The sequence below is a fragment of the Phyllopteryx taeniolatus genome, chromosome 8, assembly GCF_024500385.1.
Source record: "Phyllopteryx taeniolatus isolate TA_2022b chromosome 8, UOR_Ptae_1.2, whole genome shotgun sequence".
NCBI classification, from domain to species: Eukaryota; Metazoa; Chordata; class Actinopteri; order Syngnathiformes; family Syngnathidae; genus Phyllopteryx; species Phyllopteryx taeniolatus.
The window spans coordinates 1,572,355-1,599,606 of record NC_084509.1 but is presented as its reverse complement, the minus strand read 5'-3'; the positions used below and the strand labels follow the sequence as shown (position 1 = coordinate 1,599,606).

At 41.9% G+C, this 27,252-nt stretch overlaps 2 protein-coding genes across 6 annotated transcripts in view; one reads left to right on the top strand and one right to left on the bottom strand.

The window, feature by feature from the left end:
• The window catches only part of LOC133481868 (F-BAR and double SH3 domains protein 2-like), a 49,202-nt gene extending 28,827 nt beyond the window's left edge, over positions 1-20,375 (bottom strand). For 2 of the 5 annotated variants that reach the window (XM_061781104.1, XM_061781105.1), the window contains exons 1-6: positions 19,931-20,374; positions 15,364-15,461; positions 8,685-8,730; positions 3,268-3,347; positions 2,754-2,898; positions 979-1,112 (exon numbers count right to left, since the gene is read on the bottom strand). In XM_061781104.1, the coding sequence (XP_061637088.1) occupies positions 979-1,112; positions 2,754-2,898; positions 3,268-3,347; positions 8,685-8,730; positions 15,364-15,461; positions 19,931-20,374 (947 nt within the window). Of the gene's footprint in view, positions 1-978; positions 1,113-2,753; positions 2,899-3,267; positions 3,348-8,684; positions 8,731-15,363; positions 15,462-15,931; positions 16,034-19,930 lie in introns of all 5 variants that reach the window. The other 3 variants (XM_061781108.1, XM_061781103.1, XM_061781106.1) reach the window with 3 other exon arrangements.
• Positions 20,376-23,238: 2,863 nt separating this feature from the next.
• Positions 23,239-27,120, top strand: LOC133482337 (P2Y purinoceptor 2-like). Its single transcript, XM_061782372.1, has 6 exons — positions 23,239-23,925; positions 24,724-25,059; positions 25,718-25,886; positions 25,971-26,298; positions 26,377-26,506; positions 26,989-27,120. Exons 2-6 carry the CDS (start codon positions 24,738-24,740, stop codon positions 27,045-27,047), a joined length of 1,008 nt encoding a protein of 335 aa, XP_061638356.1. The 5' UTR covers positions 23,239-23,925; positions 24,724-24,737; the 3' UTR covers positions 27,048-27,120.
• Positions 27,121-27,252: the final 132 nt, after the last annotated feature.

Sequence of the window (27,252 nt, the reverse complement as noted above, 5' to 3'; positions counted from 1 at the left end):
CAATAAACAATTAACATTTCCATGCAGCTATTGTATTTGAGCAGTTGTCTACTCAGTGTACAGTATAGTAATCAAACCTTTAGAAGAACGCATCTGATCTCCCCCAGAATTCTGTCAAACCTCTGATTCATATTGAAAATTAATCTTAAGGATGCAGGTGCTTGACAGCAATAATTCTCCGCCTGACGCAGCCATCATAATTCAGCCATTGTGGCATTCTGATAACAGGATGTGTGCTGACTCTGTGGGTTTTATGTTCCTTATGCCTGTATGTGTTCAATTTGCAACACCAAAATGTGTACAACATTCTCTCAGAAATGTAAACATGTCTGCATCAGTGTGATATACCGTGTATTCCTATATCAAATGAGGTAATGTGTGGTAAAGTACGGACAGAATAACCTTTAATTTGTTCAACAATGGGGATTTGGGTTTTCATAGCAGTAATTAGATAGCAGCAGCACACAGGAAGAATACATAAAAAGAAAAAAAAGTTTTAAAAAAATGATGTACAGTATATATATTTACAATGTACCGTATGGTAATGAGTCAAACAATACTGCTACTCTAAGTGTACCCTTAAGTCTGTTTGTTTGTCCTTGCGCTAAGCCGCTAGGCACTCTTTTTCTCGATTGAAATAAAATGGCTTGGCGGAGGAGTAGCTATAACTTTCTATTGAGTGGCAGTCAATAGGAAAGAGCTGAATGGTCAATCAATGCAGTCTACACAATATGGCACTGCAACTCGCCACATAAACCTGGCAGTAGCTCATTTCACTTCAGTTAGAAATTGAAAAATAACCTCAAACCAGAATACACTTAGGCTTGCTGCTGTTAGGTGGCTTCCATTTATTAACTGGTAATAAAACTCAATTTATTAACTTGTTGTTTTGTGTTTGCCCTTAGCTGTTAAGAAGAATGATGGCATGAAGTTTGCACAAATCTAAAGTATTTCCATCCCTAAATTGCACACACTTACTTGGCTTCTATATCCGCCTTTTCTCGTACCGCGTGGGCAACCTGCTCACAGTCGTAGTATTTTTTCTTGGCTTTCGCCAATTCCTTCACCGACTCCTGCAGCTCTGCCTGAATGCCACTTAACTGATCGATGATCTTTGTCAGGGGAGAAGAAACATAGGGAAGAAGTAAGCAAAACAGCTTTTGAACATACAGTAAATCACATGTGAAAAGTGCGCCACGATGAAAGTATGTCCTCATGTAGTGGCCCCTTCCTGCGGTGTTCCTTAAAGTTCAGTCTTAAAGCCTATTCTGTTTGCACACTACATGAAATTACATTAGCAAATTTGAAGGTATTTCATACCTCATGTATGCAGATGACTTCCAGATTTAGTTTTACCGGTAATTGATGCCCCCCTTAGCTCCTAAAGTTGCCAACTGTTTAGGATCACTTTTTAAAAATATGCACTGCAGCTGAAGACATTTTGGGGTCATATTCGATCAGGCAATGCATTTTGATAAACATGTTAGAAATCTAACCTAATCCTGCTTGTTTCACTTCATAAGTATTACTAAACTTAGGTACATAATATTATGTAATTCGGAACTAGAAATCATAATTCTGGCTTTTGTCTCCTTATTGCAATTCTCTCTTCACCAGTCTCAACAAAACCTCATTAGATCATCTCCAATTAGTTCAGAATGCCGCAACTAGGCTTTTGTCTAGCTCCCATAGGTTTAGCCACATTACTCCCCTTTCGTCATCCTTGCATTGGGTCCCTGTCATTTTAGGATTCAGTACAAAATTTTGACAGTCACTTACTGAAACTTCAAGGGTCAGGCTCCTCTATACTTGGTGAGTCGATGGACTGTCAGTAATAATGAGTCATTATCAAGGTAAATACAGCCACTACAGTAAGTTTTTCCTTATTTGAGGTTGTTGTTGTTTTGTTTTGTTTTTTTTCTTCGTCCTGTTCGGCTGTTAGGACAAGCAGAATGGAAGGTCTGTATCCCTTTTATGCCGGAACAGTTTTACTGTGTCACAGTGGAGTTTTTAAGCTTCTGCTGTGGTTTCTTAGTATTATAATTGAAGTTTATTGAGAATCAGAGTCGAACAGAACAAAGTTTCTAGAGGGGAGAGAGAGAAACGAAGACAAAAAACAAAGCACTAATTGTAAAGTGGCCGTGGGGGTCGCAGGGACGTAATGCCAGCCCCCCTGCCAACCCCCTGCCACCCCCCAACCGCCCCACACGCCCAGCCCCCCCTAGGAGAGCCAGGTTGTATACAAGTGTACAACACCCCCAATGTTTAAAGCTATATTGTATGTAACCTTTGGTGCCCCCCTAAGCTCAAATTCTGCATTACAACAAAAGAACAGAGCAGTCGCTTCAATATGACGTAGGCAATGCATGTTATGCCCCTTCGATGTGCTTCTACAACATTTTTACTATGTTTTGAAGCACATATGTCATTTCCGCGTCGTCAATCCGTGCCGTTATTTGCAGTGCGCCACCAACCAGGCCAGCGCAGGAAATAAATAGGGCATTCACTCAATATAAAAAACTAAGATTTATGACAAATACGGCAAGGTGTTAGAGGAGCTGAATGGCTTAATCAGCATTGCTTCATCTCCTCTATTAGTGGTTTGGGTGAAAATGACTTATTTTTAAACAAGAAGTTGTGGATTATAGCTTTAAGAGGAGAAGCCATTAGTTAAGGAAATCTGTACATTGCAGAGAATAAAGACAAGATAACTATTCATGAAACGACACAAGTGTCTCCCTCTGTATACTCACCTTTTTTAGTTGCTGCTCCTTGTAGAGTCTGACCGTCTTTGCAGGATCTGAAACTTGACTCTTGTAGTCATCACACACATTGAGTCTGGACTGGCTCACCTGCACTGTACCCTCTAAGTAGGACCGCCACACTGCATACACATTCCTGGTTGGACAGGACAAACACAGTGGAACAATGCACTGTTACTGACGTAATTACTGTATAAATGTATAATATAAATGGTTAAGTTATCATGTAATTACATTTAATGCACCACTCTAGGGCAGAGGAACAAGAATATAAGATGATGCATGATTCTTTTTCATTAACCTTGGTGCTGCTGTATTTGCTCAAATCCGCTCCAGAGCATAAATTAAAATTCCTTAAATCATCACGTTTCAGTGTCTTTTTATTAAACAAAGAATAATTACGCAGACTACACAGACGGTGCTTGGATTTGTTTTGCCACAGGTGCAATCTGCACATATGCAGTACATTAAGTTAGTTTGTAATTGAATGGACACACACACAGACCTGTAGTCTGTTCTCTGGTCATCAGGATTGATTCCAGGCCAGTCTCTCTTTAGGTATTGGCTGGCTAACTTCTGCAGAGCCTAAGAAGACAAGTAGAGAATATAATATTATTTCATAAAATACATTATTGCTATACACAATACAGTTTACAGTTTTGAACTGAATTTACCAACACCAAAGTATAAGGTTGTTTTTTAAATACAATGTCTCATTTCCCTGTGTGATTAAATCTGCACAAAGTTGGATGGCGACCCCATTGAAGCAAGCCCATTTATTGTGTGCTGATCTACTTTGTCAGTAATTGTAATACATTTCAATCAAACAATCATCATCTTAACATTTTCACCCTGTCAAGATTGTTCCTATAACAATGACTGGGCAGGCCATATGTATCAATTAAGGCACAGTTATCTTGTAGGTACAGTATGCGCCCCAGTCAGAAACTAGAGGGCTGCAGGAGTGTGTAGCCTACATCCACTGCAGTGGGTCACTGTGTCACTAGTAACAACTCACCCACACACGCACTTCCCTTTGTATATAGAGTATCTGTGACGATGAATGCGCGCCACACAAGGAAGCTGAACACAATGATACACCCTGTGTTACATTACTCAAATAATTATCATATACTGTACTGTAGCTTCTAGTGAATTTCCTATTCTCATTTGTAATCAATGCTCCTCTTTTTTTTCATTCTCTACTGAGTCTATAGTCAGAACTGTGAGGCAGACGCTCTAACCAGTCTTCCACCGTACCGCCCTTACGTTACCTACAGTATTTATTTAGTCTTGTTTATCCACTGACTTGTTTTTTGGGGGGGGGGGGTTTCGTCACTTTGAATTTTCTTTGGAATTTTTCCTGAGGCACTTCATGGCCATGCCAAGACAAACCTTCATGCTGTGCGGATTTGCCGGATTTCCACTGGACCTGCAGCCAAGTTGCTGGCCATAATGTGCAACCGACAACAGCCAATCCGCGATGACCCTATGAAAGTGCCAATTGCAAGGCTCAAATGTATAGTGTGTGCAGCAGAATTCAGTTTCATTTCAATTTACTTTCTTTGTTTAGGCTACTATAACCATCAGGTTGAACCAGAAACCCTACATGACCAGCGAGGCGTTTTGAACAATCATTTTGCACAGTTTGAGGCAGTGAACAAAACCCAGGTAAGGAGGTTCAGGCCCTGAGGTTTGAGGTCGCTGACGTCTGGCGCACCCTCCAGAGCGTCAACATCTGGAAAGCAGCAAGTCCTGACCACATTCATGGACAACCGCTAAAGGAATGTGCTGACCAACTGGCCCAGGCACTAACGGACATTTCTAACACCTCAATAGATCAGGCCATTGTTCCAACATGTGTTAAGATACTGTAGCTACTATAATCCCAGTGCCGAAAAAGCTCACCATCACAAGCCTCAACGATTATCACCTAGAAGCACTGGCTCCTATCAAGATGAAGTGCTTTGAGAAGCTGGTTAAGGACCGCGTCTCCCCCAGACTTCCCCCTTCATTTGATGCCCTTCAGTTTGCGATCTGCCCCACAAACGTTGCCTTCTCATCCATCGTCCACCTGAGCCTGCCTCATCTGGAGCAGAATAAAACTTACATGCGAATGCTGTTTGTGGACTTGAAATCAGCATTTCATACGATCATACTCCAGCACCTAGTGTGCAAATTACCCGCCTTGGGTGTCAGCACCCCCTGACCAACTAACTAACTGTAAAGGCCTCTTTATACTCCCGCGGTCGCACGGCCGACAACGTCCCGCATTGCATCACGTGACCGACAAATTGGCCTCTGGCGTCGCTTGACGCCCACACAGCAAAAATTGCAGAGGAAACTCCACCCTTTGGCGTCCTAGCCAATACCAGCCGTAGCGACACCCCCGACTTGGAGGAGAACTGCAGCACACTTACAAACCAGCGCACGTGGGTTGCATTCGAGTATAAAGGCAAACTGCGTGCGGGATAGCCACAGTGACGTCAGCCCGATCGCCGTCCGCGCGAGTATAAAGAAGCCTTAATATTCCGTACAAAGAGACCTCAGCATGTGAGAGTGGGGAAGAACACCTCAAACATATACTTCGAGACTATCCGCGTCCTGAGCTCACTACTGCTCACCTTGATGACCCATGACTGTCAAGTCAGATCCAGTAGAAACCACATCTTTAAGTACATGGAGAAGACAACAGCAGTATGTTAAAAATGTAACATTCATACAGACACCATTACCCGGTCTGAAACACCAGTAGACACGACCTTAAGCATGACGTAAATTTGTAATGGAACAATCAGCCAGGGCAGCACACTGTATGGAATAAACACCACGTGTTTGTATGGTACAACCTTTCTCAACATCCTCTTGAATCAATATACTTGATTTCCTCTCCATTCTCTACTTGTCTGCACTCCTCTGTGCCAAAGCCATCTGCCTTTTATGTGAGAAGAAACACGGTGACTGGCGGGCTATCAGGGAACAAGCGTGTGAGTCCACCGACGTAACAGCCACACAGCATGCTGGCCTTTTTGGGCAGTACAGTGAAGAATGACCCCAGCCTAAAACTATGCCAGCAATGTTGATTGTGGGAGGTCAATACAGGACAAACAACTCTCTCTCTCTCTCGCTCTCTCTCTCTCTCTCTCTCTCTCTCTCTCTCTCTCTCTCTCTCTCTCTCTCTCACACACACACACACACAAGCACTGCTCTGTCATTGGTTAAATCAGTATCACACGGTTTATGGGCACCGTGTTGTTATCCAGCATCTCCATTTCCCTCATAGGCGGGCAGTTAACTACGGTGGCTTTACCCAGTTTTTGCCATTTTGTGAGTGGATTCTTCTCCAAATGGTTTGTTCCGCCTATCCCAGACGAAGCATACAGATGCATCGTTTCCTGAAAACCCCATAAAGACTACGTATATTTAAAATGTGAAGCTGTTTCTTTATGATAAATAATAGCTAGTCACTGTCAAATATTGCTCAGGTTCAATTGTTTTAGATTGTTCCATCCATTAATTTTCCACACCGCTTATTCTCACTAGGGTCGCGGGTGTGCTGAAGCATATTCCAGCCATCTTTGGGTGAAAGGCGGGGTATACCCTGAACCGGTCGCCAGCCAATCGCAGGACACATACAGTATAAACAAACAACCATTCAGACTCACATTCAGACCAATGGACAATTTAGAGTCTTCAATTAACCTACCGTGCATGTTTTTGGGATGTGGGAGGAAGCCGGAGAACCCGGAGAAAACCCACCCAGGCACGGAGAGAACATGCAAACTCCACACAGGCGAGGCCGGGTTTGAACTCTGGTTATCTGAACTGTGAGGTAGATGTGCTAACCAGTCGATCACCGTGCCGCCCTGTTTTAGATTGTTGTAGAATAGAATAGAATAGAATAGAATAATTCTTTATGGTCCATCGAGGTGGAAAATTTTCTTTGGCTCACCAACAAAGAAGACAGACAGCACTAAAATAGAGATATTGACTCGTACTGGACATACTTCCGTGATGATGTGTCAATAAAGTTTATTCAAACAATGTACAGCACAAGAAAACTGTATGAAAAGCCATAGATTAAATAAATAAATGGATTTTGGATTAGCATGATGCAACTAGGCGGCACGGTGACCGACTGGTTAGCACATCCGCCTCACAGTTCTGAGGACCGGGGTTCAAATCCCGCCCCCGCCTGTGTGGAGTTTGCATGTTCTCCCCGTGCCTGTGTGGGTTTTCTCCGGGTACTCCGGTTTCCACCCACATCCCAAAAACATGCATGGTAGGTTGATTGAAGATTCTAAATTGCCCTTACGTGTGAAAGTAAGTGTGAATGGTTGTTTGTTTATATGTGCCCTGCGATTGGCTGGCGTCTAGATCGGGTGTACCACACCTCTCGCCCGAAGATAGCTGGGATAGGCTCCAGCACGTCCGTGACCCTAGTGAGGATAAGTGGAACGGAAGATGAATGAATGAATGATGCACCTAACGGGAACTGAAGTTTTTGTTTCTAAACATTAGTAGGTTTAAGATGACAGTTCCGGAAAGCGATCATAAGGCGCTTGCTGGTACTACAGTATATACTGTAAGGTGGGTAACAACATGGTGCCCACACACATAGTCGGAGAGACCTTATTTATATGTAACTTTGTTCCTCGCCTCATCCATCCAAGGTCAATTTTCTGTGTGAAACTGATTGTGCCTATTTGTCCCTTACGACTTGCACCCTATTAATCTAGCTCCCCTTTCCCTCTCACTTTCTCCCATCTCTCTGACTCCATCTGTCTCACAGGCCTGCTAATCGGATGAATTATGTCTGTGTTGAGTGTAATTTGTATGTGTTAACAGGCGTAGGCCAACTAGCCGAACACCGTGTACAGACAGTGATGAGAGGCAAAGGGGCAACATGGCATCAGTAAATTGATATACAAAAACATTTGGGTGCAAGTGAGCATTAAAAAAATAAAAAATAAAAAAATAAAAATTCCTATTCATTACCTGCTTTAAAAGACAGGGTGTGTGGCTGTGTTTATCACACAAACAGGCACATACAAAATTAAGGAGGCAATCCAGTGAATCTCCTAGGGGCTTGTTGCTAGGCAACCACTATTTCTAAGGTTATAAAGAGTGCCGAGGGAGAAAGGAGTGAGAAAAAAATCAAGGCAAAGAGGTCGAGAGGAGTAGACACACTGACCCTGTTCTGAAACCAAAGGTGCTGAGCACAATAAACATCCATTTTCTATATAGCTTGTTCTATTCTGGGAATGTGTACGTTGATTTAAGGTAAAAGGCAGAGTGCAACCGTGAGTTAGCTGTGTGGTGAACAATATACAGTAGTTAGATGATACAGTATATTAGCTCTCCCATTTTGGCTCTCTGTAGAATGGTCGCAGGTACAGCCTACAGGTACTATTTTTAGCATCTCAGTTGAGGCCACCCTTTAAATGAATGTGTAATCTCTGCTGTCATTGGTTGCATGTCCTTCTACAAGACCACATGTATGAAATAACACTGTGTAAACACATTGGTGGTCCTGTTGTGATAAACTGCCAAACACCGGCAGTGAGAGAGTATGTTGGACTATTATTCACGTCTATGAAACGCTCTCATACTATACGCTAACATCTTGTATGATGTCATCCATGACGACAGTCCATCTTTTTTAAGTTGCAAAGAGATCCACAAAAAAGTCAAAGGAACACACACAGTTAATCCTTTGTCTCTGTCTGAACTAAAGTCTCAGATTATTTGTTGACGTTTGCGCAGGCATTTTTATTTATTTTTTTTTACACTTTTTTAGTTGGTCTGGGGGCTGAGATAACAGCCTTTTACAGTACGTGTTTCCCCTCCATCAATAACCTTGAGATTTTCCCTGACAAATTTGATTTAGATTCCTTCCGTGCAGTAAAACAAAAAACATACCTGTGCATAATCCCTCTCAAGTTGTCCCTTCTTCAGACTGTAGCTCCTGTAAATAAACAAAATTAAAAAATCAGCACACGTTGGTCAACATAGTCATTAAAATAGTAACCATAACATACAAAGTGTATGTATTTCAAACCATGTACTTTATTTTTCATTCTTCTAGCCATTTACTAGCTGACTTTGGGTGAGAGGCAGGGTACACTCTGGACTGGAAGGCACAGAAAAACTGAAAAACTATTCGTACACATGCACAGAAACACACTCATGTGCACGCACATAAATACACACACACACACACACAAACACACTGATGGGAAATTTAGCATATTCAATTAAGCTATGATGCTTGTTTTTGTAATGTGGGAGGAAGCCAGAGTACCTGGAGAAAACCTATGCAAACACGCAAAATATTTCAACTTGGGTCAGAGTTGAGATTCAAACCAAGAGATCATAGCTAGGCCATACATTCCAACATATATTGTATTGCATTCGAGATAAAATTTAAAATTGCTCAAAGTATGAAAGTGTATTGGCATGGTGGACGACTGGTTAGAGCGTCTGCCTCACAGTTCTGAGGACCGGATTTCAATCCCCGGCCCCGCCTGTGTGGAGTTTGCATGTTCTACCCGTGCCTGCGTGGGTTTTCTCTGGGCACACCGGTTTCCTCCCACATCCCAAAAACGTGCATGGTAGGTTAATTGAAGTCTCTAAATGGCCCCAAGGTGTGAATGTGAGTGCGAATGGTTGTTTGTTTATGTGTGCCCTGCGATTGGCTGGCAACCAGTTCAGGGTGTACCCCGCCTCCTGCCCGATGATAGCTGGGATAGGCTCCAGCGTTCCCGCGACCCTTGTGAAGATAAGTGGCTCAGATAATGGATGGATGGATGAAAGTGTATATAATAGGGCTGCATGATATTTTGTTTGAGCATCGTCATCACGATGTAGGTGTGCGCAATAGTCACATCGCAGGGTCTGCTACGATGTTGGCGTACTGTAATATACAGTGAATCAACTGTAATATTAAAAGTGACCAGCAGAGGGACCTGTTTGGAAATGCGCAAAAGATTAAAAGATCGTACACTTGCTGCATTTCCTATTTCTCTCTTCAGAATAAAATTAGGCAGGCATGCTGCAGCTGCGTGAGTGTGTAAGGTGTGTTCAGGGATTCTGTTCTAATACAGTACATAATTTAAAAAATGTATTAGTAGAACAGTTATTATTTGTATCAGAATGCTTCAGTTAAAGGTCCCGTATTTTGGCTATTTAGACTTCCATGGAGTGATTCTCTAACATGGACTTAGTATAAAAGTGTCAATTTCATTTAAAAAAAGAAAAAAAACACCTTGGTTTTGTCATATGAGTGTCCAGAAAAGGCTCCTCTGACAGCTACTTCTGTTTGACCAAGTTTTGTATCCACTTTGTCCATATTTGGCTGAGACCGCCACCTTTTCTCTGATTGCTGCCTCCGTGTAGAAGACCCACTTGTGAGAGCATGCGTGTTTGTATGTTGACAGCGCTGACTTGGGAGTGGAGAGGTAGACGGAAATCTTCGCTTGTGACAAAGATAAGCTTGACAAATTCAAACGACCTGATTTCAGGCCTCTCGATATAAAAACGTCTGAAAGCTGCAGCTGGCTACTAGTTTGGACTGAAAGGGTGGCAACCGTGGTGAAATGAAATGCCAGTTCAAAATTTTGAATTCTGAACTATGAACTGAACTATTTCATTTTTGGAACGATGAACTGAACTTTGAATTAGCTTAGAAATTGAACTTTCCCAATGCTGAGCCTGTATTATTTAACACTGCAATACATACCACAGGTTTAAAAAAATTGTAACATAATTTTTTTCCAATATCGCGCAGCCCTAATATGTAAGAAGGAATTTTTTTATTTTTGAATTGCTTCTGTACTAATAGTTGTGTTTCTGGAGTGCATGCCCACCCATCAATGGTGAAATTCGACAACAAAGTTAGTTGCATACAGTATGTCCAAAACTAACAGAAACATATTTTGTTTCCCAGTTTGTCCCAAGTGTTTTGGAATTTGTAATGTACCAGTAATTTTACATTTTACTGGTAAATTTTAATCCATCTGCTTGAACATCTTTTCCTTTTAATGTGAATTTCAGTGATCAGTAATGTGTGTGTGTGTGTGCGTGTGTGTGTGTGTGTGTGTGTGTGTGTGTGTACTAAGGCAGATATAAGAGTATAGAGGATTTAGGAGTTGGATTGAGGACACCAAGTTGACTGCCTTGTCCACAAACCCGTCGTCATGCTCGCTCTCTCTTTTTCTCTCTTTCTTTTATCCCCCTCTTAAGACTCCTCCACCTAAAATGCACTGTCTCCCACAGGATTAAACAGCCTTTCATTCCAGATATCTTTCAATCGATCTGTCTGTCTTTCCGTTTTTTTCTTTCACTTCACCTTCATGACGTGCGTGTGTGTGTGTGTATACGTGTGGGTGTGTATGCGTGTGTGTGTGTGTGTTCTGTGAGTCTATGATGATTAAATCCAGCCTTTGGATTAATTAGGGTAAATAACCTCAGAGCAGCTTTTTGGATTTGAGAGTCAAAATCCATCGTAGGCTTTACGGCATGCATGTGTTTGATTACGTTTCACTGGTGTGATGTTTGAAGGTCAGCTCCAACCAGGTAGGTCTTTCATGGATATATGAAATTAATTCAGACTGCTTGGCTGTAGCGGTACGGTGACCGACTGGTTAGAGCGTCTGCCTCACAGTTCTGAGGACTGGGGTTCAAATCCCGGCCCCGCCTGTGTGGACTTTGCATGTTCTCCCCGTGCCTGCGTGGGTTTTCTCCGGGCACTCCCAGATCCCAAAAACATGCATGGTCGGTTAATTGAAGTCTCTAACTTGCCCTTAGGTGTGAATGTGAGCGCGAATGGTTGTTTGTTTATGTGTGCCCTGCGATTGGCTGGCAACCAGTTCAGGGTGTACCCCGCCTCCTGCCCGATGATAGCTGGGATAGGCTCCTGCACTCCCGTGACCCTTGTGAGGATAAGCAGCTCAGATGGATGGATGGATGGATGCTTGGCTGTTTGAAGACGTCACTGCAGTTACATAGGGTCCTAGGCACTGCTCTTACTGAACCTTTAGTATTTCTCAGTAGGCGAGTACCCCAGCAGCAGAAATTAAACACCATGTTGTTGAACTATTATAGCACATTTATCCCCTCCCTTATGGCAAATTTCTTCTAATCGCCAGGCGTCATCATCTTTACAGAGCTGACATAGCATTTGTAAAGTTGAAGTTTACCAAGGTGTTTAAATAGAAAGTTTCACTGTATGCAGCAGGGTGCACTCCAGAGCAAAAGCTGCAAAAATAAAAATGCAAAAAGGTAACAAAAACAAAACAAAAAATGTAATATTAATATTATTTTTAAATAGCGCTGAATGTCTACAAAGTTTATCTTCAACTTTACTAGTGCTGATACTTAAAAATAAAAAAACAATATTAATATTACTATTAAATAGCACTGAATGTCTACGAGGTTTATACTCAATTTTACCAGTGCTAATACTACGATGGGCAAGACAGGTCACAACAATCATAATAATCCATAAAATAACAACATTAATCCACAACATAGCGGCATTTAAGCACACCGGAAGTGTGCTCGCACTCCTTCTGACTGTATAATTTGTCCAGGTTACTGGAGATTCATATTGTGCATGTTTTTGCACGTGCAAAACCTTAGTAAATCAGGCCCGCAGTAGTTAAATTAAAGTGCGCATGGCGAACAAATCTAAACATTCAAAATAAGATGGAGCGCGACATGAAAGTGGAGCGATAGTCACTTGCTGAGAGAAAAACAGCAGATGCTCATACTGTAGCTGTAGGGCTTGTTTCTCCGCCTTCCAAATGAAATCAAGTCTCCCCAATCATTGCATCACCGTGATGCTTTTGTTTTGACAATTCAAGACAACAGAATTGTTACCTTTTCACCAACGATATCAAAGCTCATTTTGCTATTTTGTAGGATTGGAAATTCACATCCATACCTCAGTGACTGCAAGAACAGTTATTGTACTGGCATGGATATTACTATTACTATCATTTTCCTTGTCAGAAAGCTAGGAAGCCCATGTATCCATTTTGTGTACTGTACCACTGAGCGAAAATTGTCATTTTTGCCCACCTGAAAACTTAGTGCGACTTCCCAGTGGCATTTACAGTATACTGTAAGCCTGCTGCAGGGTCGGGGAGTCATTCTAAGTTGTCACGCTACAAATGTGGCTTCATGATTCATTTCATGCTGTACTTTCTTTGACATTGAGCACAATAGCAAATAATGGGCAGAAATTTCTGAGTGGGGTGACATTTTAATGAAGAAGGGGAAAAAACTGTTCTTAAAAAGGATTAAATTCCTATTCGCAAATGTACAATTCACAGGGACACTTATCGCTGCTCTAAAATGTAGCTGCTTGACCCTGCAAGAAATGGATCAAAATCTTGCCTCCTCGACATTGGTGTAAAGCCGCGATTCCAGGCCATGGACTGTGGCACACAAGAGGAGTGCTGTGAAAGATCATCAGGGCTCCCAGGAGAAATGATCCAATTTCTCTTTATTTGTCCTAAACTTATGTATTAATTACAAATATATCTTTTTTCATCCATCAATGGCAGCGAGTTATGGTGACGGGAGGAACAAATAGATGCTTTTCCATTAGATGGCAGAAGTTTGAATAAGCCTGTGTATACACCCGTTGCTATTGACAAAACAGAATAAGTCATGGCTTCCTACGAATTCAGCTTTGTGTTCAATTAAACAGGACCAGATTTCACACTGTCAGTTTGTGACACAAGATGAGATTATTATTTTACTATTCCTAATTTGTGTGACATTTTTGTTTGCTGGTTTACCGTGAAATTTTTCTTCTGTAAAACAGGCGCCTTGACCCATAGGGGTTGAGAACCACTGATGTAAAAAGAAAAATCCAATGATTTTCAAAAGGGGAAACTGAAAAGAGCACTGTAATGGTCACTTTATTTTTCATTTCTCTGAAAAAAATATATATCGGGTACATTATTGTATTCAGCAAAAATAAATTATTGTTATTATAATGTTTGTAAGAATGTTTGATTAATCAGCTTTAGCCCGCATAGAAGCACTCACACAAGTGCAACAATCTAGACATTGGGTATTAAATGCACTTAAGCAAGGTATGGATTGTTTAATGTGAGTGCGGCCTTAGTGGACACCACAATTTAAATGCCACCCAATATGAGATATGTAAATTTTTCCCAAAATATTCTAACGTATATGTAGTAAGTACATTTTCTTCTTGAGAATATTCACATTGCTCCTTTGTCATTTATCTTTAAATTTACAAATGAGATTTTTACTTGTTGAAATATTAAAAGTAGTTAACTTATTTTAATGTTAAAATGTTATTTCAAAAATGCCTGTCCACTAAATAGTTTTAATCCTGGACGATAATATTTCTATTATTTCCACTGGGGAAAAACTGTTTCAAAATCCATCCATCCAGCTATCTATTTTCGATACCGCTTGTCCTCATTAGGGTTGCCGGTGAGTTGGAGCCTTTCCCAGCTGACTTTGGGGAAGAGGCGGGCTTGCACCTTGTCCTGGTTGCAAGCCAGTCGCAGGGCTTTTCAAAATCCAAACAAACAAACAATGTGCCAAAACAGATTGTGTTCAACCTCAAATGTTCCACTGTACTCTATTCTTATGTCAGGGTGTCAGTTCAGTGTACTGTTGTAGTACTGGTACTAGACCTGTTCAATTTAGCTTGCTATGATGCAGTTTGGATTAACCTAGTCTGGATTGTTTCTATCATGGGCCATGGAAGCAATAGCTCCGTCCAGTATGTAAATAATGTAACAACAGAGCCGTGTGACACATTGTAACCCGCTAATTAACAAAGAAGAAAAATGCAGCAGAGTAAACAAGGACAATGGTGGATTTCCAGCATTTTGTGTTGTTATTCGTATTAGGCGGCTAATTAACGAGAATAACATGACAAGCTTTTGTGTTGTCACACAGAAGTGGCGATTTTCAGACAAATTTTACTACCCTTGACGATATTCTTCTTTTTCATTGTCGTTGGGAAATGGATATCGTTAGGGCTAATTCAGACAGAGCATCTTTGTTTTTATGTTTACAACCATGATGTTTTTACTGGCACCCAAATATGCTGCATAACACATTTACACATTCCATGTGTGTCTATCTTTAGTGTGAGTGAAACAATGTGAGAAAGTGAGCAAAAGAAAAGAAATGCAGGCAAGAGAGAGAAGAGCAGGAGATGATTAGATTGGGGTGTCATAAATTATCGATATTTCATCCAAAGACAAAATAAGAGCGTGTGAAGGAAAAGAAGCTTCATCCCCGTTGTCAAATAACCAACAAAAAAATAAATAACACAGTCCAGAGAAGATTGTCAGAGCAATTGTGACAAAATGAAACGAAAGACAAGGGGGTGGATGACACGAGGGACTGAATGAAAAAAAAGAAGAAAGGCATTCAGAGAACAGGAAGAGGGCAGCAGGAAATTCCTTCATTTTCCTGACCCTTTGTCCTTTATAACCAAAAAAAAAACATTCTCAAGGCTGATGATGGCAGACATGACGATGAGATTAAATCATCTGGCAGTTTTTCTACACTTGGGAATGGATGAGAAGACTGTTCATACCTCATGTCTTCCAGCAGGTCACATTCAGTCTGATTTTTAAAGTGCAGTCTTGTCAACTGGTCTGTGTGCGTGTTCTTCAGCTCCTGTGTCACTTTAACCTGGGGGGAACAAAAATGCACATGAACAAGGCAGTTCATTTCATATGCTTGCACATGACACTGCTACACTACCATTGCCTTCTGGTTACCACGTCAATCAGTTGCAAAAATGTCAAGAATGTAATACAAGGCCACATATCATTTGCAGTGTGGAAATCTGGGTTTAAAATTAAGATTTGGTTTTTGTAAATCGTCCTCCATTTGACTATGCTGTTTCATCCATCCATCCATTTTCTGTACCGCTTATCCTCACCAGGGTCACGGGCGTGCTGGAGCCGAACCCAGCTATCTTTGGGCGAGAGGCGGGGTACACCCTAAACTGGGCGCCAAGCCAATCCTAGGGCTATGTTGTTTCAGCAGCTATATTTTTTTAAATATATAATCTCCCTCTCAATGTTCTGAACTCCTGCTTCCATGTTTCCAGTGGCGTATTGAAGAGATTAATGCTGCCTGGAGGAGTTGTGCCATACCAGAGATCGATGTGGGTGTAGCTCAACTTCCCATAGCTGATGTCATGTTATTCTTTAGACCACCGCTGTCGAAGTCAAGACCCAAGGGTCCGATCCGGCCGTCTACGTCAAGCGAAAGAGAAAGCATGCCATATTTTTTTCCTTGACTTCTGTTCAGAACTAGTTATGCATCATTAACCTAACAATCAAATGCTAGGGCAATTATGTAATCCAATGGTGTTATTATTAGGGCTCCCATTGACAAGTGCAAATGCCTGGGACTAAAGCCACACGCCTAGTCCATTCACAGACAGCAGACGCACGCACTTTTTTTATTTGGCCGGAAGATATTGGACAGCTCTCGTGACAAAACAAGCATAAACTTTTGTACAAAGCACATATCATGCACGTTCGGGTTAGTGAGGGACCATGCTATGGTCAGCGATGCGAGTTGGGGGGTACGGGGGGAGTGAAGGGAGGCTACATTCAAATCTTGCAAGCAGTTTGAAACCTGCAAACTCTACCTTTAACAATCAGTTATTTTCAAAGTTTTTGAGACACTGGAGGGAATTGTTTGTATGCAGCAGATGCTGAGCTAAAAAATATATGTATACACATACACACACACACACACACACACTTGTCAATGCCCAGGGAGTCACCGTGAAGGTCATTGTGTATTGTCTGGTGAATTCCACTAGCTATTCACTGCATTAACAGCAGGCACAATCCTGACTCTTCTGGACAAAACAAGCAAACACGCAAATACACTGGCATGTGCACTCTCTCTCTCTCTCTTTCTATCTATTTCTCTCACACACACAAACACACACACACACACACACACACTGCAGAGACTGTCTCTCATCTACTGTGTCTTATGATAAGGAGGGCGAGGTTCATTACTTTTTGATTTCTCCCTCTATCATTCATTGTAAAGCACAGGAAGCAATGGAGAAGAGGAAGGGCGAGAGGTGGCAGAGACAGAGTGGGGAAGAGCGGCTGAAGGTGGACTGGTCATAAAAGCTTAGTTGGGAAGAAGATGGCAGGTGAGCAAGTGACAATAAGGGGGGGAGGGAGGGAGGTAGGGGGGAGGGTGGGAGTGAAGGAGAGAGAGCGACACAGACAAACAGACAGATAGAATATTGCAGCAAATAAGAGATGAGCAAGATGAAAGTTGAAATAACTGAGTACAACTTTAAGCAGTAGGTAAAAGAGACTGTTTTTTTTACCGGCATTACCAGATTACCAGATAACTAGCAACCCTTTACTGCTCAGTGACTGTTTTTTTTTTTTTTGTCAATGTCTTTATGTCTCAAAAGTGTTCTCTGTCAATTGACTGTCTGTTGTCGTACTAGAGCGGCTCCAACTACCGGAGACAAATTCCTTGTTTTTTGGACATACTTGGCAAATAAAGATGATTCTGATTTTGATTCTGAAAAAGAGCAACGTCTCGAATGTCATGCAACAGGAAAAGTGCAACTGGAGTGCTACTGGTATTGAACGAGTGGAACCTCTCAGGTCAAACACAATCCATTCCGTGATGCTGGTCGACCCCTTGCTTCTTTGAATTAGACACAATTATCGCCAAATTAAATCATGAAAATGGAAAGAATCTTTTATTTTCAAACTGTCCTTCTGTCATAAGACCTTTATCAACTGTAGAGGGCAAGGCAATGTTTTCAACCGCAGGAAAAACGCTTAACTGTCATACAATTTAGAAGTTAAAACATTGCAGTTGTTAAGCCATAAAAAAATAAAACACTACATTTTTACTTAATTGACAAAAGCAATTCTTAACTGTCATACAACTGCAAGAAGAAGTGAACTATCATTACAAAACGCTTTAATTTAAATCAACTTTGATAACAACTGTCAATGCTGACACTTGGGCAGGAGTTGTTAACATGGAGTCCGCTGGCATCAGGTCGCCCCCAAGTACCACATGAGTAGGCTATGGGACTGTTCTAAAAATAGCTCGCCAGTGCTTTCCTACTGAGTGTAATTTCCAAGGAATGTTGTAAAAGTGATCATTTGAAAATTTAATGTGTGCAGATATATAGAAATAAAGTGTACTTAGATTTATAGAAATAAAGGGTTGTATATTGATATCTGTTTCTTACCTAGTAAAGTCATTGCTGATAATTATTTGGAGAAATTATTAACATGGTCAGTGTCTTCACATAGAATCGGTAAATCGAGAGCTTCGCCTTTCGGCCGGGCCCAATGGGTGCAGGCCCGGCCACCAGGCGGTCGCCTTCGAGCCCCACCTCCAGGCCTGGCTCCAGAGGGGGGCCCCGGTGACCCGCGTCCGGGCAAGGGAAAACGTCTTCCTGAATTCTTTGTCATCATAGGGGTTTTTGGAGCTGTGCTTTGTCTGGTCCCTCACCTAGGACTTGTTTGCCATGGCTGACCCTTTCAATTGAAAGCTAGGCTGTGACATACAGTTTTTACATATATTCATACATACATACATACGGATCTGAAACAGGATGCAAAGCATGAAGACCAATTCGAAACTCACAGTCATCTCACATATAGCCCTTATTACAGTAACACATGTTGACATACGGCTATATTCCATGTCTCATGAGATTTTCTTCCAAGTGAAGAAGTGTTACATAAAATGACACATATTCTTTTCCCACTATATGTGTGACCTGTGATTGACTGTCAGTTGGGATAGCAACCCTGAATAGGATAAGCAGTATTAGAGAAGTGTATATTTTTTATATACGATATGTCTCATGCCTAATTAACTATTAGTTGTCCATCTATCCATTTTCTACACCGCTTCTATACGGGTGAAATGGCGCCTATGATGAGGCCTTGTACATCCTGGACTGGTCACCAGCATTCCGCAGGGCACAAGCAATCATCTTTGATCAAAATATGTAAATGATGCATTCTTACTGTGTAAACATATGTGCTGAGACATCAACAAGACACTTAAGCAGCTTCGTGGATCCTACTGGGAGCCAAAGTACTGTAGTAGTTTCCAACAGACTGATGCAGGGGTGTAATGAATATGTCAGCCACATTCACAGGTTATGCCATAGTCGACAAAATATTATCCTTCAACCAAATCATTTCCACACATATGACAAAAGTTATGACTACATGAAAAACGAAGCGGGCAATCGATATTGTGATCAGGTATTGTGATCATCAGCCTCCATGGTGATGTGTTTCACAGACGTGACATGACACGTTCAGGGAAGATTGGAAGCCACAGCACAAGTGGCACATGGGGAATATGTGGTAATTAAGAGGAAACTGTGCACTGGTTCACACCAAGGTAATTGCCTCTCATGCAGCTATTTCAGGACAACACACACACACTACCAATCATAAAAGGGACTTAGCAGTGTTCTCAGAAGCCCTTTCTGAATCAATACAGTAGTGTAGTGCGTGTGTGTGACCCTGGACAGACTGAAGGTCTTCCCCTCAAGACAACAAGCATCATAATCTCACACAAGCATATTGAGCCAGTGCTTTCCAGTATACAGTAGCTGGGCACATAACACACAGATGGCAACATAGCTAGCTAGCATATGTGCTTGCTAACGCCACGAAAAAAAAGGGGCATTCATATGAAGGCTATTCATGATATTTGATATTGTCACATTGCGTGTGAGGGGGGCGTAGGAACAATGTGTCACATGTGTGTGTATAGTAGCGTGGCTTGTTGTTGTGTATAAAGGCGATGTGTGAGCCAACGTAGCGTTTTGTCATCTTGACGGCTGGACAGATGTCACCATCATCAACATCATGTCATTATGGTTAATATTAAGAGCGATAACACGCCGCTGGTAAAAGCAAGCAAAAATTGCCCTTTCTGTGTTGTGTCTGCCTTTTCGAACAAGACGCTTTGTGTGCGGTTATCTGGACTATTAATCATGTTACTACTGTACATTGTTTCCCATTCGTCATTGTCTCAGTCAGGCTAAAAAAAAAAATGTAAAAAAATAAAACAAGAAGAAAAGCATCAATAACGGACGGGCAGTGGAAATCACTCACCTTCCTCGGCGGCGGCTGCATTTTGGAGTATTGACATGAATGGTATTTCCCCTGTGAAATGTATTGTAATCCAAAAAAAAAACAAATCGGATGATATTTCTTCCTGCAACGAGCATAAAAAAATTTAAATAATAAAATGACAGTAGTCCAAGCGACAGGGAGGAAAGACGGGGAGTTAGATTTGTACTCCGGCGGCCATGATTGATGGCAAACGGGCTGTTTTATACGAAGCAGAAAGTGAAGCTGCGAGGAGAGTGTGTAAGCACTTTTGTGTTGCTTGCTGCCACTGCTGGATGACTGGAGAGAGTACAGTAGTGTACTGAGCTGATCTGAGCTGGGGAGGGGGGCGGAAAAGCAGAGGGGAGGAAAGGTTGATAATAACGGGGAACCCCATCGGATGCCAAGAGCAATGGGTCCCCCGAGTGGCGACGCATGGTACAGCATCCGGTGTCGGTAAAGGGGAATAACAGGTGCAAAAGAGAAACCTTTTTTCCTGACTACTAATTTCCTGCCTTTCACCTTATGTCTCCACAACACGTAGGTAACATTTCACAGTGTTCAGTGAGGTTATTTGTGCATTCTCGTCGTCAAGGAGGACATCCTGCTCGTGACAGCTAGCTTGACTGTGCCGCAGAGGCTCGGCTGCATGGCAACAAGGCACCGCAGTCGAGCGCAGAAACATCGATGAGGCACTTTTCAGGTTGCACGTTTGCATTGGTTTGACGCATTCAGACTGCTAAAATAATATATATAAAATGTATAATTTGCATATATATATATATAAGAGAGAATTTATTTGATATCCTTGACAGTATCCGTCTTAAGATCAATGTACTCGTATGGTCTTTGTCCTTAGTAGGGTAACTTTGGCATACTAGTAGGACAAAAGAAATATACTAGTTAATATCTAGTGCGTCACTTGTAGTACGTAGTTTGAGCATTTATTCGATAACCTTGATATCCAGCTCAAAGACTGTGTACCATGTACTAGTACGCACTTTGTCCTCACCAGTAGGACTACTAGTAGGACAGCTAAATGTTATTATTAGTGAAGGAAAACTCAGATTCAGAAAACTCGTCACTGAAAATCTTCTTTGACATGACTTAACACGCAAACTATGCACTAGTTGACAACTACCTGCCCCTGGTGACATAATAAAAACAATTTACCATCTGGCGCTTCACTAGTAGCACTGTTTGAACATTTATTCAAAACTATACTAGTATGCCCTATGGAGTTTTTCTTTACTAGGAAGACAATTACTTTATGTTACTAGTAAGTCAAAATGTCCCTAGTTGACAACTGCATGCTACTTGTGATTTAAAAAAATTAGTAAACATCTAGTGCTAGTTGGAGCGATATGCTTGCGCGATAGCCGTGCAGTAATATGCACTTTGTCCTCACTAGTAACTAGCCAGGACAACAGCATGTTACTGTTGAGGCAAAACTACTATTGGGCATATTGATTCTACTCGTTGGGTCCAACAGCACACTGGTGTGTCGTGTGTGGCACATGCCTACTAGTGTTACTAGTGCAACACAGTAGTTTACAAGTATGATTTAATTGCATGCTAGTAGGCCAAAAGTGACACTACTAAAGAAAAAAAAACGTAAAATCTATTGTAGTCGTGCTACTAATGCTCCCCAGTCATTCTTCTATAGGGTGTAGAATTGTTGTACTTGTGAGGACAAAGTACTACAGTACGTGGACCTTAACCCTCTGATGCATGACTAATGAGATTCCTATAAGTAGCTGTCCACTGTAGTGACCGCATGCATCTATTTATTCCGTTGAAAGGGGACATATTTTGCCAAACCAACTTTTTCTGGTATTTGGGATGTAATATTGTCTGTGTGGTGTAAAACATGAATTAAAATTGTCCACGCATTGCTGAGCTCCAGACGTTTTTCTGCCGAGAGGCCTGAAATCAGGTCATTCGGATTTCTCGAGCTTATTTACGTCACTAGCGTAGATCTCCGCCTTCCTTTTCTGCTCCCTCGCCAGCGCTGTAAACATAACAAACACTTGTGCTCTCACAAGTGGGTCTTCTACACGGAGGCAACCAATCAGAGGAAAGGGGGCGGTCTTAGCCAAATATGGACAAAGCGGATACAAAACTGGGTCAAACAGAAGTAGCTGTCAGAGGGCCCTTTTCTGGACATCCATCCATCCATCCATTCTCTACCGCTTATCCGGGTCGGGTCGCGGGGGCAGTAGCTTCAGCAGGGACGCCCAGACTTCCCTCTCCCCAGCCACTTCATCCAGCTCTTCCGGGGGGATCCCGAGGCGTTCCCAGGCCAGCCGAAGGATGTAGTCTCTCCAGCGTGTCCTGGGTCGTCCCCGGGGTCTCCTCCCGGTGGGACATGCCCGGAACACCTCACCAGGGAGGCGTCCGGGAGGCATCCGAATCAGATGCCCCAGCCACCTCATCTGGCTCCTCTCAATGCGGAGGAGCAGCGGCTCTACTCTGAGATCCTCCCGGATGACCGAGCTTCTCACCCTATCTCTAAGGGAGAGCCCGGACACCCTGCGGAGGAAACTCATTTCGGCCGCTTGTATCCGGGATCTTGTTCTTTCGGTCACGACCCACAGCTCATGACCATAGGTGAGGGTAGGAACGAAGATCGACCGGTAAATTGAGAGCTTCGCCTTTCGGCTTAGCTCTTTCTTTACCACAACGGACCGATACAAAGTCCGCATCACTGCAGACGCTGCACCGATCCGCCTGTCGATCTCCCGTTCCATTCTTCCCTCACTCGTGAACAAGACCCCAAGATACTTGAATTCCTCCACTTGGGGCAGGATCTCATCCCCGACCTGGAGATGGCATGCCACCCTTTCCCGACTGAGGACCATGGTCTCAGATTTGGAAGTGCTGATTCTCATCCCAGCCGCTTCACACTGCGAACTGCTCCAATGAGAGTTGGAGGTCACGGCTTGATGAAGCCAACAGAACCACATCATCTGCAAAAAGCAGAGATGCAATACTGAGGCCACCAAACCGGACCCCCTCTACGCCTCGGCTGCACCTAGAAATTCTGTCCATAAAAGTTATGAACAGAATCGGCGACAAAGGGCAGCCTTGGCGGAGTCCAACCCTCACCGGGAACGAGTCCGACTTACTGCCGGATATGCGGACCAAACTCTGACTCCGGTCGTACAGGGACCGAACAGCCCGTATCAGGGGGTTCGGTATATATATGTATGTGTATATATATATATATATATATATATATATATATATATATATATATATATATATATATATATTCTTCTTTTTTTTGTCTGGACTTGAGACTGGCAGTGGATGGATACTGTGACACTGTCTACTGTACATGCAAGGCAGCAGCATGTACCTAACCCTGATCACATAAATGCATTCAAAAAAACAGTAGTGCAAATCTATGTTAATTTATGTCTCCATGGCCAAGGTTAAGGGGCTTTTAATCATTAATACACATTGTTTCAGAAGCAGGTAAGATATGAAATGCACTTTCTCACCTTCCCTCTCTCAGTATCACGCACAATTTTTCAGTGTTGTTGGGGAAATGGCTGCGAGTCATTGGTTGGGGTTCTGCAATTATGTTTTTGTCTGTACATTTTTATGATTTCACTTGCATTCGTTCAGCTGTGGTCAGGTAAGAAAAGTGCAATGAAGAAACTCATAGATGTAAATCTACACAATTATTCTTGTATGGTTGAAATGTTCCCTTGAATATGAAGTGTATCCCTTTTTATGTCTTTCCATCCTATGCTTTAACATAAGAGTAATATTTTGTATTCTGTGTTACCATTTTGTTTGGCTTGAATAAAGCAAAATAAGAGTGACCTGCTGTTGCCATCCTCCATGTGAATAACAGCCTGAGGGTCTCTGCACATGCAGGTCCTAGCTCGATCGGCTCCAACTCAATGTTGCTATACATTGGCAAAAAAAAAAAAAATAGCTACACAGAGAACCTGGAACTTTCAGAGAACTGCAGGAGAATCTGTCAGGTATGTTGCCTCTTAAACGGAATTGCCATTTGTTGTGTTTAAGGAAGAGGAGGCAAGACCAAAAAGGTGTGCAAAGAGGTGATGTTTTGAATAAATATGAAAGGAATGTCACGAGAAGGTTTAGGTTTTTACATGAGTAAAACTTAAGAGAATGGGACTAGAATGCATAATGGGCTCAAAAGAAGTTGTAGTAGATTCTGTGTCTGCATGAGTTACTAGAGGTCCAAGATGCGTTTTTCGGTTTAGATAGGTAGATAGTGTTGTTGAGTGTCAAATGTTCGCATCATGAGTCACACTGTTATGTTTGCCCTCAGGCAACCAGTTATAATGGCGAAACCACATAAATGTTTACTTGCCAGGGGTGTAACGGTATGCCAAAAAATGCTGTTTTAAGGCCTCTGGAAATTGCTTTTGTTCTGCACTTTTTTTAATGTTTTTTTCATGTTGCACTGATACACATTCGCCTGATGTCTTTTCAACTGAGTTCAATTGAAAGTTGGATGTACTGTCCTGCCAAATGCATAGCACAAGCCATGCTGCGCTGTTTATGGAATAAGTGTATGGCTAGAGCGTGACGCAGTTATCTTTCTTTTCTCTTACCTAATTTGCTGTTTGGGAACCCTAATAATCACCCCTGTATTTATTATGTTGTGACCAGTGACCAGTGAGTGTTTTTTTGTTTTTTTTTTCCAGCTGGAGTTGAGATAAAATAGCTATGCATGCCTTGTACACATAGCCGCCTAATATTTTCTCTAAAAACCTCTTTAGTAACGATTTAAGTTGTCTGTTTTCTTATAGATGGACCAGTCAACATGAACAATACCGAACCAGGCAACGGCAGCAACTTCTACTGTCATTTTCAAGAAGATTTTAAATACATTCTACTTCCCGTCAGCTACTCCCTGGTGCTCGTGTTCGGCCTGGCACTGAATTCCACGGCGCTATACACGATTGTGTTCTGCACAAAACGCTGGAATCCCTCCACTATCTACATGATCAACCTGACAATGTGTGACACGTTCTACATCCTCACACTTCCCTTCCTCATCTACTACTACGCAGATAAAAATGACTGGCCCTTCGGTGAACCTCTCTGCAAGCTCATACGCTTCCTGTTTTATACCAACTTATATGGTGCGGTTCTTAGATAATACTTAGATAGGAGTTTCATTCCTTCCGAACACTTATACTCACTTTATTGTTCACCGATGAAATAAATGGAAATGCAATGAATCCGTTCCAGCGTTAAAAAAAAAATATATATATATATATATATATATATATATATCGTAATTATTTCGGGGAAAAAGGTGATGGAAATAGTACTCTATAAAATTGTACTAAATAAAAACAAAATGTAATGAACTAATAAAATAGAATGTAAAGAATTTCAACCGTTTTCGCAACATTTAATTTCAAGTGAGATTGTGCTGCTCCTTCTGGTTTGGGCGCCTTGGCCACCTGGGGGCAGTATGATACAGACAGGGACATACGAACAAGAGATTCACAAGATCATTTTCTGTGTTGGTTAATGTCGCCAAAATGTTACCGCTCTTGAAATTTGTTTGTTTTATTTAGGTAGTTTCGTTTGAGGTGACCTGATTCTTTTTAAACCTGGTTGTTTTGTCACTAGAGGTTAACATTGTACTGGTCTATGAACATGCATAACTACATAATTAGTTTTAATACAGCCCCTATATTGGACACCCCATGTTTATATCGGTGTATTTAATTGAGTGGTTGGTGAGTGTACTGTCCAGTGTAACTGTGACAATTTGAATGCTTTTTCCAGGTTCTATTCTATTCCTGTGCTGTATCAGCCTGCATCGTTTTGTTGGTATCTGCTACCCAGTCCGCTCTTTGAAGTGGATCAGTGCTCGTCGGGCCAAACTGGTCTCTGTGGCAGTTTGGGCCTGTGTGTTATTCTGTCAGGCACCTATTCTTTACTTCTCAAGAATAAGGTCAGGACAATCCAATCTCATTCTCTCCACATTTGTCATATATAGCACAATGATAATCATGTAATCTTCTATGTCCTTGGTCAGGGATGTGGCCACAGATAGGATTTGTTACGACACAACCAGCCCAGAGTTCTTTGACGACTTTCTGGTGTACAGCTCAGCCGTGTCGGTGTTCATGTTTGCCCTGCCCTTCATGGTGCTGATGGTGTGCTATGGCCTAATGGTGCGGAAACTTCTGGAACCTGGATGGGGCGGTGAGGGAGGGGGCCAAGGAGCACTCCGCACCAAGCAGAAATCAGTGAAGATGATCATCATCGTGCTGGCAACGTTCATACTTTGTTTCCTCCCGTTCCACCTCACCAGGAGTCTGTATTATTGTTTCAGATACCTGAGACAGGTCAATCCTGCACAGGTGAGGACAACACGCACTTCTCCAACATTTTATCAAATGTTCAAGTTTAATAGTGAAATTGTTTTGTTTTTTTTGCAGGTCAACTGTAACTTGGTTGAGGCATCCAGTATTGCCTACAAGGTGACCCGTCCATTTGTTAGTGCCAACAGTTGCATGGATCCTATCCTTTACTTCTTAGCTGGACAGGACGTCCGCACTCGTCTCACCGGTAAGAGAAGGTTCCAAAGACGAAAAGATGAGAGAGAATGATTGTTAGCAGAAGGAATGAAGCCAAACACAATCCATTCCGACATTGACATCAGTTTTGTTTGGACACATAGTCACATAGGACAAATGGAAATAGAGCTAATCTGTATAGTGTGAATATGTTAACAGGAAATGTATTAAGTAACATTTTGACACTCAACTAATGTAAAATACAATTAACCACTGTATAAAGAAACTTTTTGAAGGGAGCATCGTTTAAGGTGACTCAACTTCATGGATCATGCATTTTAGCATTAAAGTTATGCCACTACATTTCAATCTGATTCAACTCTGGATTTTAACTAGTCCACTCCAAAACCTTAATTTTGTTTTTTAAGCCCATTCAAAAGTTGACTTGCTGGTGTGTTTTGGATCGTTATCCTGCTGCAAAATCCAAGTGCGCTTCAGCTTGTGATCACAAACTGGCTGAACATTCTCCTTCAGGATTTTCTGTTATAAGAGCAGAATTCATGGTTCCATTATTCAAGCTGTCCAGGTCCTGAAGGAGCTAAGCAGCCCAAGACCATCACACCACATTTGACTGTTGGTATGTTTTTCTGAAATACTGTGCGACATTTTTGCCAGATGTAACGAGATACACAGCTTCCAAAAAGCTCAACTTTTGTAAATGGATATTGTAAATGGATTTGATTATTATTTAAGAATTTTAATCATAATCAAGCAATTTATGAAAATACATTGTTAAAA